At 34.0% G+C, this 19,830-nt stretch overlaps 1 protein-coding gene across 3 annotated transcripts in view; it reads right to left on the bottom strand.

Moving 5' to 3' along the window:
* The window catches only part of TMPRSS15 (transmembrane serine protease 15), a 135,170-nt gene that overhangs the window by 49,251 nt on the left and 66,089 nt on the right, over window positions 1-19,830 (bottom strand). For 2 of the 3 annotated variants that reach the window (XM_037742433.1, XM_037742443.1), the window contains exons 15-17: window positions 10,670-10,795; window positions 7,101-7,226; window positions 4,643-4,783 (exon numbers count right to left, since the gene is read on the bottom strand). In XM_037742433.1, coding sequence (XP_037598361.1) covers window positions 4,643-4,783; window positions 7,101-7,226; window positions 10,670-10,795 — 393 coding nt within the window. The remainder of the gene's footprint in view (window positions 1-4,642; window positions 4,784-7,100; window positions 7,227-10,669; window positions 10,796-19,830) is intronic. The other variant, XM_037742438.1, reaches the window with a different exon arrangement.

Below are 19,830 nucleotides of genomic sequence, written 5' to 3'. Positions count from 1 at the left end.
CACTGCTGGTTATTTATCCAAAACAGAGAAAATCAGTATATCGAAGAGCTATCTGCTCACCTATGTTTATTGTAATACTATTCTTGATAGCCAACTTATGGAATCAACCTAAGAGTCCATCAACAGATGAAGAGAGAGACAGAAAATGGTATCTTTGCACATTGGAATATTATGCGGTCATAATAAATAATGAAATCCGTCATTTGCAACAACGTGGATGAAACTGGAGGACATTAGATTAATGAAATAGCCAGGCACAGAAAGACAAATGAAGCATGTTCTCATTCAGATGTGGGAGATGAATTAATTGATCTCATGAAGATAGTAAATACAATGGTGGTCACCAGAGGCTGAGAAGGGTAGTGGAAAGGGAAAATAAAGAAGGGTTTTGATGGGCACCAAAATAGAGTTACATAGAAGGAATAAAATCTGCTGTTTGGTAACACAATGAAATGACTACAGTTAATAAGTTATGGTACATTTCAAAATAACTAGGGAAGACAATTTGGAATGTTCCTAACAATTAGAAATAATAAATGTTTGAGGTGAGGAATATTTCAGTTTCCCAGATTGGATGATTATAAATTGTATGCTTGTATTAAAATATTACATATGTCCATAAATATGTTCAATTATTATGAATCCATAAAACACAACTTTAGAAAACAAACTGTAACTATAACTTTTTTGTGAAAAAGATTTGTCTCTGTCTTCCTTTTGAGAACTAGTTTGCCTCTTTTCAAGTATTTACTCCCTTCTCATTTTCAATTTAAAACAAGGGTTTAAAGATCTACTTTTTCTTTAAAATTTTATTTCAAAGGCCGGGCGCGGTGGCTCAAGCCTGTAATCCCAGCACTTTGGGAGGCCGAGGCGGGTGGATCACGAGGTCAGGAGATCGAGACCATCCTGGTCAACATGGTGAAACCCCGTCTCTACTAAAAAAAAAACTACAAAAAATTAGCTGGGCATGGTGGCGCGTGCCTGTAATCCCAGCTACTCAGGAGGCTGAGGCAGGAGAATTGCCTGAACCCAGGAGGCGGAGGTTGCGGTGAGCCGAGATCGCGCCATTGCACTCCAGCCTGGGTAACAAGAGCAAAACTCCGTCTCAAAATAAAATAAAATAAAATAAAATAAAATAAAATTTTATTTCAAGATGCATTCACTTTTGCCGATGGTGGAATGCCCTATTGTGTTAGTCTGTTCTCATGCTGCTAATAAAGACATACCCAAGACTAAATAATTTATATAAAAAAAGAAATTTAATGCACTCGCTGTTCCACATGGCTGAGGAAGTCTCATAATCATGTCAGAAGGTGAAAGAGCAGAAAGGCACATCTTATACGGTAGCAGGCAAGAGAGAGCATGTGCAAGGGAACTCCTTTTCATAAAACCATCAGATCTCATGAGACTTATTCACTATTATGAGAACAGTGCAAGAAAAACCCACCCCCATGATTCAATGACCTCCCACTGAGTCCCTTTCACAACACATGGGGATTATTACAATTCAAGGTGAGATCTGGGTGGGGACAGAGAGCCAAACCAAATCACCTATAATTATTTCAATTTTTGGATACATCAATAAATCTAATCCCTTATCTGTTAGAGCACAGTATTTTATAAAATCTCAATTACTTGAGATTTTGCTATTTATCTTAATTTCTTTAAAAGTATAATATTTCTTTCAAAAATTTTCATGACAGATTTCTTGAAAAAAATTTAGGATGGCCTCCAGTAGAATAGGTACTAGGTATTGGGGATTTACTTGCTCTATTTTATGATATTTTGCAGAAGGGAGCACATAATTTTACTGCATTTATTTGTGTATTTTTATTTATTTATTTGCAGATGGAGCCTCAATCTGTTGCTCCGGCTGGAGTGCAGTGGTACGATCTCGGCTAACTGCAACTTCAACCTCTCAAGTTCAAGCAAATCTTCTGCCTCAGCCTCCTGAGTAGCTGGGACTACAGGCGAGTGTCACCATGCCCAGCTAATTTTTGCATTTTTAGTAGAGACAGGGTTTTACCATATTGGCCAGGCTGGTCTCGAAATCCTGACCCCGTGATCCATCCTCCCCAGCCTCCCAAAGTGCTGAGATTACATGCATGAGCCACCTCGCCCAGACTAAATTTTGCTGCATTTAAATACACAAGTTATTGACCCTTGTATATGTTTCAGTTGTGCCATTTTCTCCTTAAAACATGAGAAATATCACTTCATTGTTTTAATGTTCATAACTGAGAGAAATATAAAGCTGATCTTATTTTCAACATCTACAAAAATAATTATACTTATTCTACTAGGAATTTTCAGAAAAATTTCCCTCGAGATTTAAAACTTCACACAGAAAATGTTATAACACTGATTCCTGCTTATTAATTTTTTTTTGTTGAATGCATTGAGACTTCATGATTTTTCAGGTAATTTTAGTCAGATTTGGAAAGCATATAATTTTTTATTTCATTGTATCTTTCACTATTAGTTTTGATCTGCTTTTATTTTTTCAATTTCAGGAACGTTTATTGTTTTCAAATTGGATTTGGTTCTTTTTCCTGCCCATTGCAGGTTCTCGTATGTTTCCATCCTCTTTACTTATTGTTTTTTCACTCTTCATCATGGTTTCCTTCATCAATTTTTTTGGAAATGTGGGTGTTCTGCACAAGAGGTTTTGTATAGTTATGCAACAGACCAAAAAACTAGGTGGTTCACACTACTAACAAAGGCCTCTAATCAAATTGGAAAGATCTGATTATGGCAGTTTCAAGAAAATTGCTCTGGCTAAAGGTGGCCATCTTTTTCCAAATTTCGTGAGAGGAGACTTTATTGTAATGTCACTTGTGGAGCCAGTACTGAGCAAAGACTATTCTAACAGGAGCCAAAAATTATATAATAATTTAAAAAATTAGGGTCATAATTTTAGATATTAAAGTAATTTACTTTCTATATAACAATAGGAGAGATTTAACTTTTTTCAAACATTACACAACCAGTCTGTTTTATCTTAAAAGTGCTAACATTAGCTACCAAATGTCCTCATCTAGGTCCATCACCCATCTATACTTTATAACTCAAATGCTGAATTAAATTAAAATAACAGGTACATCACAAAGAGAAGGAAACTGAAATAGCAGATAAAGTAATTGGCAAACAAACATGGTTATAGTATAATCAGCAGCAACAAAATCATCAAGAAACAAAATCAGTGATTCAATTCAAAATGACATTTTCAAAATTATCTTGATTAATATTTTCCAAGGCAATGATCAAATTTTCTTCTAAGTTAAATTCTCACCACACACACACACACACACACACACACACACACACACACACATACACACACACAGACACACACACACATAAATACATATCTATTGCTATTTTCATCTCCATGTATTTTCTTCTTTACGTAACAAAATCATGCCATTTTCTATATTTCTTCTTTTTAATGTACTCTAAGATAAATTATAATTTTACGTAGATCTCAAAGTATTTCCTAATTAATTATTTTTTATTGATCCATGTCACCGTTGCTTGTAAGTAAAAAGACTGGCTTCTAAAATCAGTCACAAAATCCAGATTAATTGATTGAGCTACTACTTACTTCTACCTAAGTAGCATGGATAATAACAACTGTGGTTCATTTTCAGGGCTAGAGGGTAGACCACTTAATTATTTGTCATAAAGATTAAAGCGGACAGCTTTCTGGGAGAGAATCAAAAGTCCTGGTGAATTGTGTGTAGAGGAACAAAGATAAACATAACCTAATAGTAGCTGGATTTGGTATTAGACAACAGGCCAGATGGACATCAACTATCCAACTCTACCTCTTCTCTAGATATTTGAGTGAAAAACATCAATACCACAAATATTTTTATGCAAGAGAAGGAGAGATGTAGGAAGTAGCATATATTCTGTTTTTCTGACATGTTTGCACCTGGAAAGAACCACTGAGTTGTGGGGCAGTTCTACCAGACAGGTCATAGTCTAAGTGGAGTAGCAAGTTATAAAAAAATGCTCTGTAGATTGTTGAATGCAAACATTTATATACTGGATATATGAATATATATATCCGTGACGAACATGGCACTATTTTGTTTGCTCCTGTTGATTATGTTACGGATATAATAAAAAAAACCCAGGGTCGGAGGGTTGGGCACGCCAGCAAATAGCATTAAATTTCTACACTGCAGTGCTTTACTCTGGTTATCTTCAAAGTTAATGATGTTAGTTACTTGATTGAATGTTGCTGGCATGCCAACAGCTCTCTTGCCTGTTTCCTTCTTTGTTCTCTTAAAATGTTCTTGACATGGGAAACATGACAGTCTTTCTTCCTTAGAGGGTCAAGTATTCTACTTTTAACATTTAACATGTCCGTCTTCAGTGCACAAAATTCAACACTCTTTACACATCAGAGAAGTGCAAGCAGGTCTGCTAAAAACTTCTGTGGCTTCCTACTTTGAACAAACTCAGGTAGTGGTAATATAGATATAAAAGAAGAAAGATGATCTTCATTAAGATGAGGAAGAATGAGTGTCACAGAAGGAAAGCATTAAAATATGATTTTGGCCTTGAAATTCTGTATACCTTTACTGTTTTGCTCCAAAAGTTACTATGCAATGTGTGATTTATGGGCTCTTACCTGGAATCCCCAAGCGATAACCCGTAGTGAAGTTTGCTTTAAACCCTCCTCTTGCCAACACATTGTTAGTGATGAGAAACACAGTCATTCTATTGGTGGTAGAGAACACATCCTTTACTGGACCAGGCCCTGTGTACACAGCTGTTCCAAAGGAAAATGAGATAATCAGTGAGATGATCCTTTGGATCTAGAAGGAAATGCACCCCGTTCTCAGTTCCACCTGCCAGATGTAAGGCTACATGCAACATGGCTCATTCATATAGCAGCCACAGTAAATGAATGCACACGTTCTTTTACATTTTGAACACTGCTTCAACAAAGCTATCTTCTCTTTAATTTTTTTGATATTGCGGTTTCTTTAGCTCTGTAATTTAATGATGAATTACTTATATCTGGCTTAGTACCACTGCTATTCAAAGTTCATGTTATCCCAAGGAAATGACTGACTACTTATAAAGACCTCTATAAAGCAATGGAGTTTATAGTCACTTTTACTAACTTTTTGACCAAACGTAATCAGTATTTCTTGTGTATTGAATCATAAACTACATAAACTACATGGTGACTTTTAAACATTTTCTGCCAAATTCCTTGGCTTTGGGGATTTCATAAACAATAAAACATTCTTTACTATACTTCAGTTAATTAAAAAATACATTCATTAAAAAAAGTTTTACATATTGAAAGCCTTACAAATGATTCTGTTTCAAAAGACCTTCCTGCCTACAAATTTTAAACTATAACTCAGAGATCTTTCTGGAATTCTTATTTACTTTTCAATGATTTTTAAAAAATATTAACATGTGAATTTATGCATTTTTTAGATGATAAGAAGTCTGAAATTTTTATTAGAAAAATAATTTGACCTAAAATGAGAAAAATGTTTAAAATTTTTTATATGTGTAGACAAAAACAAATTTCAGATTCCTCAGCTCTTGCCAGCCACATTTTTCATTATTTGCTCTACGGGTGGCTCCCAAAATCCTCCCCAAGCAAGCTCACACTCTAGAACTTAGTGAGATTTTGCTGCAGAATTCCATATAAGGACTGACTGATGAAAAGGTTGGGGAAGCCTCCCAACCACACTGTCCCTTCATTTGTTCTAGAAAATTTTCTCTGGAGTCTTCATTGATTAGTTGCAGTGTTCATGTGATTGTATCCTGATTGCATATCTATCAGATGAGATTTTACAACGAATGATGAATACAAGTTCAAAGTACCGTTAGATAAAACACTTTTTAGTTGTATCATTTCATTCATCAAAATTAATCATTTGAGCATTTTTATTCAATGTGTGACATCAAAAGACATCTTTTTTCTTAAAAATTAGTGGCAGTTAAGTAATGTATTAGCCATTATGTTTGACTGATAGCTTTTTAGTGTGTCAGCATGTATTCTGTGATCTACAGAATACATCTGATGTACACATAATGCATAGAGAACTACAAAATGGGCATCCTTAGCTTCTAGTCTCCAATGTGTAGTGCTTGTGGTAGTCAATTAATACAGTCTAGCAGAACTGATGGCTCAAAAATATTAGTCCAAAATAGTTGAACTCATGGAGGTAGAGAGTAGAATGTTGGTTATAAGAGGCTGGAAAGGGTACTGGGAAGGGTGGGGGAGTGAGGATGATCACTGGATACAAAATATAGTTAGACAGAATGAATATGATCTAGTATTTGATAGCACAACGGGGTGATCACAGTCAATAATAACTTAATGCACGTTTAAAAATAACTAAACGAGTATAATTGGATTGTAATACAAAGACAGGAAAAATGCTTGAGGTGTTGGATACCCTATTTACACTGATGTGATTATTATGCATTGTAGGCCTATATCAAAATATCTCACATATCCCATAAATATATACATCTACTTACCCATGAAAATTAAAAATGAATTTAAAAAGTAAAAATAATTAGTCTTGCTTTGTGAAGAATGCCAAAAAAAATATATGTTGTCACTGTTTTAAATATGCCCTATATTGTAAGCTCTACATAAACTCATGTCACTCTATTATTGTATTTTCATTTTGCAAGTTGTAAAAGAGGGATCACATTTATTTAGAAATGCTCTTTCTGGCTGGGTGCGGTGGCTCATGCCTATAATCCCAACACTTTGGGAGGCCGAGGCGGGTGGGTCACCTAAGGTCAGAAGTTTGAGACCAGCCTGGCCAACATCGTGAAACCCTGTCTCTACTAGAAATACAAAAATTAGCCAGGTGTGATGGCGCATGCCTGTAATCCCAGCTACTAAAGAGGCTGAGGGAGGAGAATTGATTGAACCTGGGAGGTGGAAGTTGCAGTGAGCAGAGATTGAGCTACTGCACTCCAGCTTGGGTGACAGAGAGGACTCTTGTCTCAAAAAAAAAATATATATATATATATTTTTTTTTTCCCTAAGTACAACTATCTTGAGCTATACAACCATTATGGTATTCATATTTCAAACTTACCTAAGAACAAGGAATCCGCTTCTCCACCATCTCTTATTTCAACTACATCATTAATATTTTCTAAGTCAAATTCTTGAAAATGAAGTTGTATATTTTTTCCTTTTTGTGCATTTAAAATCCAAACACCTTAAAAGTAAGAAGTAACATTTAATTTGGAACACACTTATGATTTATTTTAAAAGCTTCACTCTCTTGAAGATTTTAAATAACTTTCCAAGAAAAGAAAACAACTTTTTTCCATTTCTTAAAAATAATGGAATCAACATAAGAGTCCATAAATAGATGAAGAGGGAGAGAGAATGATATCTTTGCACAGTGAAATATTATGCAGTCATAATACATAATAAAATCCTGACGTTTGCAATGACACGGATGGACTTGGAGGGCAAGTATTTCAAGCTGTTTCTTTTTTCTTTTCTTTTTTTTGGTGAGAAAATATATTGGTTTAGTCAATATCTACAGTAATATTTCAATTAAATTTGAAATTATTTAGTATAATTGATATTTTTATAAAATGTAATGATTTAATCAAAGTTTACAAATATTATTTTACCCCTACAATACAATATTTATGAATATCAAAAGATACTAAAATTATAGTTTCATTCATTTAATTTTCCATGAACAAATTTAGAAGAAAATTAGGTAATTAAAATGCAATTTGTAGGACAAGTAAGCTTTAATATTTATTTTAAAAGTTTTTGCATTTATTTACATTTAGTTTATTAAAACCAAAGAAAATAAAATGATCAACATCAAGAAACACTCCTTGTTTTTATTGATTTCTTAAATGATTTAACCTTCAGTTTTTTCCTAGGCCATTCTTCTCTCATTATGTATTAGTATTCTCATTCGCTCTTAAGAAATATAATTATATTCATATAGTAATGACATCTAAGTCCTTATTTTCTGCACTTTTTTGAGATACAAACAAATGTATCCACTTATTTACTGTATATGGCTGTACATATTTCAAATCTACATGTTCTAAAGGAAAAGCAGAATTATCTCTTTTGCAAACTCACTTCTCTAGTTCTTCCTATCTCAGTGGCATTCCTAATCATCCACTCACAGTTCTCTATGCTTGAAGCCTCAGCACCTTCCTTGACCTTCTTTCTCCTAGTGCATCCAGTCAATCACCTAGGCCTGTTAATACTACCTCCTATATCCTTTGAGTCCCATTTACTTCTTAACTAACTTCTTAACTTCTTTTGCCACCACTACCAGAGCTCAGATCACTCTTGTTTCTCATCTCCTAATTGGTGATGCTCATGGTTCTCGTCCCTTACCATCTATCTCTTATTTAAAATGCAAGCTTGATTTTATTACCATTTTCTTGTAAACTATTCGAAGACTCCCCAGTGCTCTCAGAATGAAATTCAAACTTCATAACACGGTGCAAAATTCCTTCACACTTCGAATTTAACCAATTACCATTGTTTAATTTTCTTGGAGATTCAAGAAACAGTGTCTCCTACTTTCGTATGTCAAGGACACTCCATGTCTCTCCACAGAGTCCTGCCTTTACCCTTATTATAATAGTATTTTGGACATTTTATGCCTGGCAACATATCTGAGTCACTATCTTTACTGTGCTACATCTGTGTCTTCTTTACTTATTTCAGACTAAGGAAATAAAGTATTTAACACATATTTGTTGAATAAACAAATATATTTAACTTTAATAAATTTCTCCAAATTGTTTCCATGTTCTACTGCTTGTTGGATTTTTCAGATTATCACTTTGTTCAAATGATGTTTAAAAGATCCTGCAAGATCTGCACATGTACCTTAGGACTAATTACAATTAAAATAAAAAAGAAAGCAAATCAAAAAAAAAAAAAAAAAGAAAAAGAAATTTACAAGACCATGCAGAACAACTGCTCTTACATGTTCTATGACTACCAAGTGGTGTGAAAGGTAATGCTGTAATAACAAAATGTCAAGAACTGTGCACAACCTTCTTTAACTAACCTCTTCCAAGAATACAGGGAAATGTCAACTTGCACTGTTTAACAGGTATGACTATATCATTGACAATTCCACCCCTAAGCTTAGATTTAACAGGTCTTTCACTCTTATCTAAGAATGTATTATGCTTTTGATACCTAGCACTGTGACCATAGGTCACTGATGGGTGACCTGTAACTCAATAACCGAATGGAAGATCCTGATATCATTCCCACGGGTCATAATGTATAAAAGGAACACTGACCACTAAGTGCCTGAACATTTTCAAAAGCAGTAAATCATTACTGGTTGCTTCCAATTGTTCCTGAACTTAAATTGCTATTTTCCTTTTCTTTAGAATTATAGTTGTTGCACTTATCATTCCTGGATGAAAGCTTTGCCTTCCACAAAATGTTTAAACATATTCTTCAGTCAAGGCAATAGTCTTTAATAAATTGCAGCATAATAAGAATAAAAAATTAGATGTCTTCAGTGTGAAGCAGAGATAATAATCTATTTCCCCAAATAAGTCAAATTAGATTAGTTACTGTTTATTATTTTGGATCAGGTATCTGTCTACAATATTGACCCTATAGGCACCTATGAAAGTGATGCTCTCTTATCTCTTGATCACCTGAAGGAAGAATGCTGGCATTTTCTGACAACACATTTTTCCTACCATTGGGGCATTTCTTTCATTGACAGAATTCGCCATTTAGCTTAGTGGTCTTATCCGGAATTCTGGAAGTGGAACCTTTGTAGGGTGGGCTAGGGAATCTGCATCTTCAACACAAACTTTACGTGTCTTTATAGGAACCTCTCTATTTAGGAACATTTACATAGAGGTAGTCTTTACGCAGTTTTAGCAAACTATTTTCTCTAGGCAAATTTTTTTAGTGATCCTTCTTATAATTTTAATTTTTGTTCTTGAAATAATTACATTACTGTAGCTATCTGCTTTATTGACTCAAGTGTATATTTGCAAAAAGTGTGAATGCTACAACTGGTTCTTTACTTTTTATGCTTTCCATTGTCTTTTTCCTATGAAACTACAAACTCATTAAGCACACTATAGACATTACAGGCACAAACAAAGAAAGTGATTTAGAAGGCGGGGTGGGGGTCTAGGAAGGGATATCAGGGGGTGGAGTGATAGGAGAGCGATAGCATTAGGAGAAACACCTAATGTAGATGATGGGGTGATGGATGCAGCAAACCACCATGGCACGTGTGTACCTAAGTAACAAACCTGCACATTCTGCACATGTACCCCAGAACTTAAAGGATAATAATGATAATAATAATAATTCTTAAAACAAAGAAAGCGGTGTCTGGAGTAACCCTGGTTCTCTCACTGTTGTTATTCAACTTCTAAATCTGGAATTATAATAATGATACCTGTTTCAAGAAATTCTTGTGGGAATTGAATGAGATAATGTATATTGAGCATTAACACAGTGCCTGGTATGAAATAAATGCTATATATATATTTAGCAATTATTGTTATTTTGTTGTTATATTAAGCAATCTTTTAGGTAGACATGATAGGTATACCTGTGTTTGACAAATTTTTAATCTATGTTTGCTGTGTCAAGGGGAGATCTAAATTTGATATGTACATTTGTTTCTGATGACTTGGAAAAGAAATGACTCACAGAAAGCCTGATTAGGGTAGCTGTTTGGAAAGTTCATAGAAATGAATGTTGTATTTGGCTCCCACAGTTCAAAAGGTCCTCCACAATCCGCTGAAAAGGAAAGCAATGGGAAATCATTAGTAACACAATGTTTATTTCAGAGAGATAATACTATATGCCAGCGAATTTTCAATTACATTTCTTAGAATATAAATTTTGACAAGTAAATTTTAGAGTCATGTAAGGGTAAACGTTGCAGTTTGAATACAAGAAAAATACAGTTAAATAGATAACTCTAATGATCAGTGATGCTGGGATTTTCTTATATAATTGTTAGCTGCATCTATGTTATCTTTTGAAAAGTGTCTGTTCACGTCCTTGGCCCACTTGTTATGGGGTTGTTTTTTCTTTTTGTTGGAAATTTAAGTTGGAAATTTTTTTTATAGAAGCTGGATATTGGACCTTTTTCAGATGCGTAATTTACAAATATACCATCTGACACCAGTCAGAATGGCTATTATTAAAAAGTCAAAAATAACAGACTTTGACAAGTTTGTGGGGAAAAAAGAACATTTATACACTGTTGGTGGGATGTAAATTGGTTAAACTATGTGGAAGACAGAGTAGCAATTTCTAAAAAACCTAAATACAGAAATACCATTTGACCCAAAATTCCACTACTGGCTATGTACCCAAAGGAATATAAATCATTCTATTACAAAGACACATGCACATGTTTGTTCACTGTTCAAAATAGGAAAGACATTGAATCAACATAAATGCCCATCATTGATAGACTGGATAAAGAAAAGGTGGTACATATATACCATGGAAAGCTATGCAGTCATAAAAATAATGACATTTGCAGGGACATGGATGAAATTGGAGATCATTATCCTTAGCAAACTCATACAGGAACAGAAAATCAAATTCCGCAAGTTCTTACTTATAAGTGAAAGCTAAATGATGAGAACACATGGACACATAGAGAGGAACAATACACACTGGGGCTCTTCAGAAGGTGGAGTGGTAGGAAGGAGGGGATCAGGAAAAATAACAAATGGGTACTAGGCTTAATACCTGGGTGATAAAATATTCTGTACATTTACCTATGTAACAAACCTGCACTTGTACCTCTGAACTTAAAAGTTAAAATAATTTTTTTTTAAAAAGATAAGAATTTCTCAAAATATTTTTAATCTTCTTATGGCCCTTGTGAATCTTCAAGAAAGCATGATAGTGTGCAGCACTTCTCCAAAATTATTTGTACAAAGGAACTTTTTTTGGTCAAATATATTTTATAAATAGGTTTTATAAAATAAGGTGTCAAATTCCTACTGTAGAAAAAAAAAGTTTACTTATAATAAAACAAATTCGACATTTACCACTCTAAGGAGAAAGGCTAGTAAATCATTTAATTTTGTAATTCTTGATTTTCCCTTTTTTTTCCTTTTATTTTTTTGTTTTTTTGGTAGTCTTAAGGGGAAGCTTCACCATTCTGCATATTGAAAGTAAGGAAAGGGAGATGACGTGAAACCTTATTTGCGTCATAAATGCCCTGGACCAATCTGGTAGCCAACATTGTCAACATTGTGCAGAAGCCAAGTTGAGGCAGGTAACTTATTAAGGCAAATTTATTAAAACAATAGAGCACAGATCTTCCAGCTCAGAGTATAACACTTTAAGTACGTAGATTAACTTTATAAAATTCTTAACATACTTTATATTTATCTTCTGATTTATTACAAATTCTAAAGTAATGTAAAAAATCAACTATTTTAAATATTCTAATTATATCTAATTCTTGTTACCATTATTATGTTTTAAAATAAGACCAGAAGAAGAAAAGTAACCTGATTTGAAGAATGCAGACAACTGGAATAAATATATTCTTTTCTATATTAAATGCACATAATATTGGGATTATTTACTCCCAACAAACTAGAAATCAGATTATGGGAGGGATAATCAAGTGTCTCTACATTTATAACACTGTATATAGCCATATCCTTTTCCTTAATCTCTCTTTTATATATCATCTGCCTTATTTATATAAATCACCTGAAATTCATGTGCATGTTCAAAATTTATATGTAACACACTCCTTAGATTCGAGTTTCATGATGTATATGATTGATAGGCCAGAGAAGGCAATTACTCTGACTCCAGACAGGATCCTTGCCAACCTGTCCTATTCTGTAAATAGATAGGGCATGGTCTTGTTTTACATGCCTTACAGGGCCAGGTTTGTCTAGACCCAGATGAACTTTTCGAAGTAATAAAATATTTTACCAAACCTTGCTGTTTGCGAAGCGTTTCCATGCACGTTATCTCATATGGGAAAAGAACACAGTGTATAAGAGGAAGATTTGTTGGAGTTGCTGGATTAAAACTGTGGCTCTGAGCTGGCTGTCTTTTGGAGACTACTAGATATATATTAAGGGTATTTTGGATTGTTGTAAAATTAGAGGTAATTTAAGAAATGTTCCTATGCATTACCTGGCATACTCAGTACTGGTTTTCAAGGCAACCTTGCGGATGAGGTAATTACTTTTATTTTTTCAGTTTTAAATGGAAAATCTAAGGATTACAGATATTCACTTGCTTGTTAATGCCTTATACATCCACCTAGTGTCAAAATCAAAACCTCATCACGGTTAATCTCAAGCTCATCCCAGTACTGTCTCCCATTGGGTCGATTAAACTTTGAATAATTTCTACAAACTGGTCCATGCTGCCATAGACAGGGTTTAAATTGAGTGTCAATAAGTGGCACTTGATATGTACATTTAAAAAAGGAGGACAGAGGATGAATACACTGACAGGTAAGGTCAAGGATGGGTAAACCTAGAAGGAAGAAGAGAGTGTGCACGGGGTGGTGAGGAAGGCGTGTGTACCAAAGAAAGAGCAACAATGGAGAATAAGGGCAAGTTCTCCACAGGAAATCATGACTAATTTACAAAGATTTCTGAAGAAGGATCTACCACAATCCTATAACCTCTACATACACGTGGCACATTTAATTTTAATAATACTACGTTGCTATGAAATGCTTCTTTTAATCCTTAATGAGACCAATGAAGGAGGTAATAATGTGTAACTAACTGCAGAGACAAATATTACACTGCAGATGTAAGACTAGGAAAAATTAACTTCCTATTTCAAAAATTGAGCAGTGGCCAACAGTGAGTTTTTTAAACATGTTTTTGTATTTTTGTTTTTCACCATTAGTCTTATTTTATCCTCAAGAAACATGAAAAAATGTAAAACCTTATATTCCCGATATAGTAAATAGCTGACATTTGGAGAATGCAGTGGATTTTCACATAATTGAACACTCAGTGTGCTATACTTAAAGATGAGTAGGTAGGATGTTAATGAGCACATAACAAGAACTCAAATGTTGTCGACTATAATTGTTAAGCCTGTCAGGGCAGGCAGTTTTTTTTTTAGGATTTTTCTACTAAATACAAGTCTTAGAAAATGCATTCCTTTAAAATACTTAAGGACTTTTTGAAATGCATTTAAATTATAATTTCTTATCAAATAAACTGACCAGTAAGACATCTCTGATCCTTGGCCTGATCAAATAGATCAGTTACTCTCTGAATATAAATGACTGTAAAGAATTGGTGAAACACTTTAACACAATTTACTTTAATGGTGTTGCTCTAGTTGGGGATGTGGCATATGCTTCTAATAGAGAAACCAAAGATTCATGAAATGTAATTCCAGATATCACAGTCATGCTGTGCCCTTAGGTAAAACATCCTTACCCAGAGAATGAGAGTAAAATAGCCTGTCTGATACATGGCATTCTATTCATTTATACTGCTAAATTCCTTCATGTTTCTTTTTATGGGAGCTATTCTCTCAAACACTTGTGTTTTGATAAATTTTTTACTATGCCAATAGGGATTTTCACTGCACATACTATGTAAATTACATGCAGTATTTGGCAAAGTGGTTGTCAGGAATGGATATTTTTCTTGACGCATGTCATTTTTAGTTCATGCTTAAGCTTCTGATGTCCATGAAATGTGTGTTAACGTAGAGGTGTTTACTGTGGAGTGGAAAGGAGAAGAGCCTGGCTTTCACCTACAATAAGAGGGTTCCAATTAAAGATATTTATGGCAAAACAAGAAATGAGAACATGGGAAAAATAGATTCTTGATTGATACTTTATGTGATAGAATTAATAGATGTAGCTTGAGAAACAATATCTCCTATTGATTGATTTTTGAATATGTAAAAATTGACTAATTTTTTAAATTATTGAAAATTAATTAAAGTGGCTGTTTTTCATCATCATTGTAATAGATAAGCAAATATTTTGGTATTATAAATAGCACTTTAAAAGTCTAGGTTGTAATTTAAAATAAAATCTTCCATAAACATTTTGTGTTCATTTTATCAAATTTTGTTTTTCATTAACAAATTATAGTGACCATTCCTGATACAAATATTTTTATTAAATGTGTAACAATAAAGTCCAGATTTTCATTCCCTGTACTCTAAATTTGGTTATTAATAAAAATCTAGACAGATGATAGCTCCAAGACATAAGCTATTTGTTTTGTTTTGTTTTGAGATTGAGTCTTACTCTGTTGCCCAGACTGGAGTGCTGTGGCTATTCACAGGCATGATCATAGTGCACCCCAGCTTTGGACTCTGGGCCTCAAAGCATCATCCTGACTTAGGCTTCTGAGTAGCTTGGACTACAGGTGGGTGCCACTGTGCCTGGCTCAGGCTATTAGTTTTAGAGGTAAAATAATTAAAAAAAAATTAAAACAGCTCAAAACACACTGATACAAGTATATATACATGCAGTTAATATGGAATTTGCTCAGGCTTGACTATAAGTCATACTAATGATATAGAAAGCAAGCAGCTCTTCTGCTGAATATGGCCATCAATTTCAAGAGAGGTATACAGGTACTGATTGAGTCATATCTACATGAAGAACTGAACTTAGATTATTTAGCTCTAAGTATAAGGTCACATCGACAAAACTTTCCAAATTAACTTTTTTTTTTTTTTTTTTTTATAAGGTCACATCGACAAAACTTTCCAAATTAACTTTTTTTTTTTTTTTTTTTAAGAGAGACGGGGTTTTGCCATGTTGGCAAGGCTAATCTTAAATTTTTGGCCTGAACTTATCTGCCCCACTCGGCCTCCCAAACTGCTGGGACTACAGGCATGAGGTACTGGAGCTGGCCATGCAAAATTACCTTTAATTTACATTTGGAAGCAGAAAATAGCTTTAGAAACGACAAAATAAAGAAAAACTATGGAAATAAAGAGTGAATATTGAAATATCTAATATTATAGTTAGTTTTTTTTTATTGTTGTTGCTTGTTTTTAATTAGTTTTAACATCACCAGAAATAAGCCAGGGGCCTAAAATGTGGATTTCGTTTTGTATACACCCATTTCTATTCAGTAGGCATCTTTTCATGAATCATCAAAATTGTTTTGCAAATTGGCATGATAGTCGTGTAATGGAATGTTTACTCTCTTAAAGTGTACCCAGTGCAATTCCCACATTTAAATTCATTTATACTAACGTCACAGAGTAACAATTGCAGAATTGATCCAGCAGGAAGTTATTAAAGTCATGATATGGAAGAATCTCTGTGGTTATGAAAACTGAACTTACATTTCCTCAAACTAGGCATAATGTGGGTCCCTAGGAAAGAGGGAGGAAACTGAGCTTTATTATCCAGTCACTGGTCTGGTATTGTTTTCTTCTTTAAGTGCTCTATATAAACCCAAAGAAAGGCTATTAGCCAGTCAGCCATGGTTTCCTTTTATTTCTGCTTAAAACAAGTCAGTGATCTGAAACCAAAAAAGCTCTGCTCAAATAAGAATTTCACTGAACCAATTGCAAATGGTATTAGAATAAAACTGTTCAGAATACATTTGACAGTAATTAACATTTTCTGCTGTGAAAAATATTATCTTGAAGTGAACCATTTGGAAACTGAAACAAATAAACTCTGGGTAGATTCTGAAGTTTATATTTTCAAATCAGAGGGGCTATTCTTTCATCATACCCTATTGTTAAAAGACAGGAACACCAAACTCTCTTGACATCAAGGTGTTATATTTTTCAGACTGGAATATAAATATGAAGACTATAAGGATCTTATAGGTAGATTTTTAACTTAGAAAACCATATTTAAAATTTTCTTTCTTTGTATGATATGATATAAAATGTTATCTCAAATTTTAATTTTAGGTAGTGATAAGATGTTGCTATGTTTTAAATATCAGGTCTAAGAAACCGTGTTATTTCCTCCTAGAAAATTTTTCTTCTTTATTATTTATGAATAAATAGAGAAACAGACTAGCAGAAAGAATTATCAAGAAAATCTATCATTTAAATGATCGAAGTAGCAAAATGTTGCTAATATTTGGTATCTGCAGGAATTATTATTATTTATCAAACCAGCATGATTTTAATGATGCCGAATGTTGTTCTTGCAAAACACTGTTCTATGTGATAAACAGGTAGGGTGTAGGTCATCTACACAAAATGAAGTGAGACAATTATTTTCAAAGTCACAAATCCAAAATTACAGCATTTATGTTGGTATTTTTTCTAAATCCATCCCTACCACCATTTCCAAGCTTTAGTTTTTGTGCCAAAATTTTGTTTAGCACAAATTTCATGTCAGCAAAATAAGAGTACATCCAAAACAGAGACAGAGAGAGAAAGAGAGACAGAGAGAGAGAGAGATAAGTAGAGAGAGAAAGAAGGAGAGAGAAGTTTGAAGTTTAGTCTATTTCTAATAGTGCTTGCTTATCACCAATTTATGTGATGTTAGGTATCAGTCATACACTGGTAAAGCAAAGGTAAATTAGACCTAGAGTTGCTGTGAAGGAACTCACTTCTTGCCACAATTTTATGACCAATATTATTACATGAGAATGTATGGTATTTTTCTGCTTTTGCTTCAATTTTATAAGTATCATTTCATTTTTTTTAATCTGCACACTTCCTTAAAGCCTTCTGCTCACATTTTTTTTCCTCCAAAGTCCTCTATCACTCACTTCTCTCATATATTACTTTCAGGCACACACAATTATACATTGCTTTAAATATTTATTCATATGATGTTTTCATGTATTAATAGTTATTGCTGCATCTTACATTTCATCTGCAGTGTTTTACAGATGGCAGATATTTATAAAATTTCAATGAATGTTTAAAGATTGAGTAATTTATACATCACTCAACTAAACATCTAAACATGTTAACACACAAGATGGTAAAAGTTAACCAGTCTTTTAGTGGAATGTAAGTACTCATTCGATATGGTGGCCTGGGACCAATATGACAATATAACTATCTTCATCCTAATGGGAGCTCATTTGTTTCATGTTCTCAAATACCCATGATTAAGTGTTAGAGTCTTTTCATTGTTAAAGCCACTCATCTGAAAAGTCTGCTTTTTTTTTTTTTTGTTTACTTGAAGATTAGGAGCAGAAAAATATATACTTTAGAAGTAAACCAAATTTGGATAGGCTCTCCAAAGTGATTTGCTGATGTAAATTTGGTAAAAGTATTAAGTGTGCTTGGACGAAAATGAGAAATGGAAAAAGTACTGTGTTTGTGGGATCTGATCCAGGACAAAACAAGACATACATGGGTTTTCACCCAAGCCAAGCTGGAGAGCTAAATCAGCTTCCAACAACCACAATCCAAAGACAAAGGCATTGCTTTTTGCATAAATGCAACAGTGTAGTGAAAAAATCCCTATAGAAAGTAAATGGATGTTTATTATTTATTATCATAGTTATTTTTCTTTTTCTTTGTTTTTCTGTCAAACCCCTAATCTGAAAGTAGTAAGAAGTGAGTATCTTCTTTGACATGGATAATTTGAATGGTAATGGGTTTTGTTATGAAATGTCGTTCTTCCAATTTGATTTGAGAGCATAAGTGGACATAGATTCTATTTGGTTCTTTTGAGTTAAAAGATCTTATAGGACATTGCGAATCGTGATCACTTCTCAGCAATAACACGAGTGGCTCCATGAAGGGAACATATTCCAAAGCCTTACAAAGGTACTGTGATAGTTAATATTGAGTGCCAACTTGACTGGATTGAAGGATGGAAAGTATTATTCCTGGGTGTGTATGTGAGGGTGTTGCCATAGAGATTAACATTTCAATCTGTGGACTGGGAAAGGCAGATCCTCTCTCAGTCTAGGTAGGCACCATCTAATGAGCTGCTAACATAGCTAGAATAAAAGCAGGCAGGAGAATGTGGAAGGACTATACTGGCTGAGTTTTCCAGGCTTCATCTTTTTCCCATGCTGGATGCTTCTTGCCCTCAAACACTGCACTCCAAGTTCTTCAGCTTTTGGGCTCTTGGACCTATACCAGTGGTTGCCAGAGGCTCTCAGGCCTTTGGCCACAGATGGAAGGCTGCATGATCACCTTCCCTACTTTAGAGGTTTTGGGACTTGGACTGGGTTTTTTGCTCCTCACTTTGCAGATGGCCTGTTGTGGGACTTCACCTGTGATCATGTGAGTCAATATGCCTTAAAAATTCACTTTCATATATACATCTATCCTATTAGTTCTGTCCCTCTAGAGACCCCTGACTAATACAGGTACTATTTAGGACAAAAATATTTTGGGTGATATGGGTCTGTATGTTCAAAGTCCAGGCTTGATTGGTCATTGTTATTAGATTATTTAAAAATAAACTTAGTTAAGACTGCAGTGGGTTTCAGACTTAAATAAACTCTCAAAATTACTCCGTAAGAAGGCCACGAAAACCTCAAGGCTCCCTCCCCAGACACTACAGATCATGCCACATGGCCAATACAACATTTGAAAATTGTATTCCAGTGAAAGCAAAATGGAAACCAGCACTTTTATTACATTCAGAAATAAAAAGATACTAAAATGATCATTAATATGCTCCAAAACAAAGTATTGAGTGATTTTCTTTGTGGATTTATGTGTAACATGTAATATTTTGCTAGCCTCCGTTTGGCTTATATTTTAAAGTCCTTGATTTTGAGGAAAAAGAATAACAGTACATTGAGATAATGAAAATAAGCCAAAGGAAGATCTACCTGAAAATATAATTAGTGTGTGTGTGTGTGTGTGTGTGTGTGTGTGTGTGTTTT

Source organism: Cebus imitator, unplaced genomic scaffold (genome assembly GCF_001604975.1).
Source record: "Cebus imitator isolate Cc_AM_T3 unplaced genomic scaffold, Cebus_imitator-1.0 Scaffold7, whole genome shotgun sequence".
NCBI classification, from domain to species: domain Eukaryota; kingdom Metazoa; phylum Chordata; class Mammalia; order Primates; family Cebidae; genus Cebus; species Cebus imitator.
Note: the sequence above shows the minus strand (reverse complement) of the source record. Positions and strands in the feature narration are given on the sequence as shown.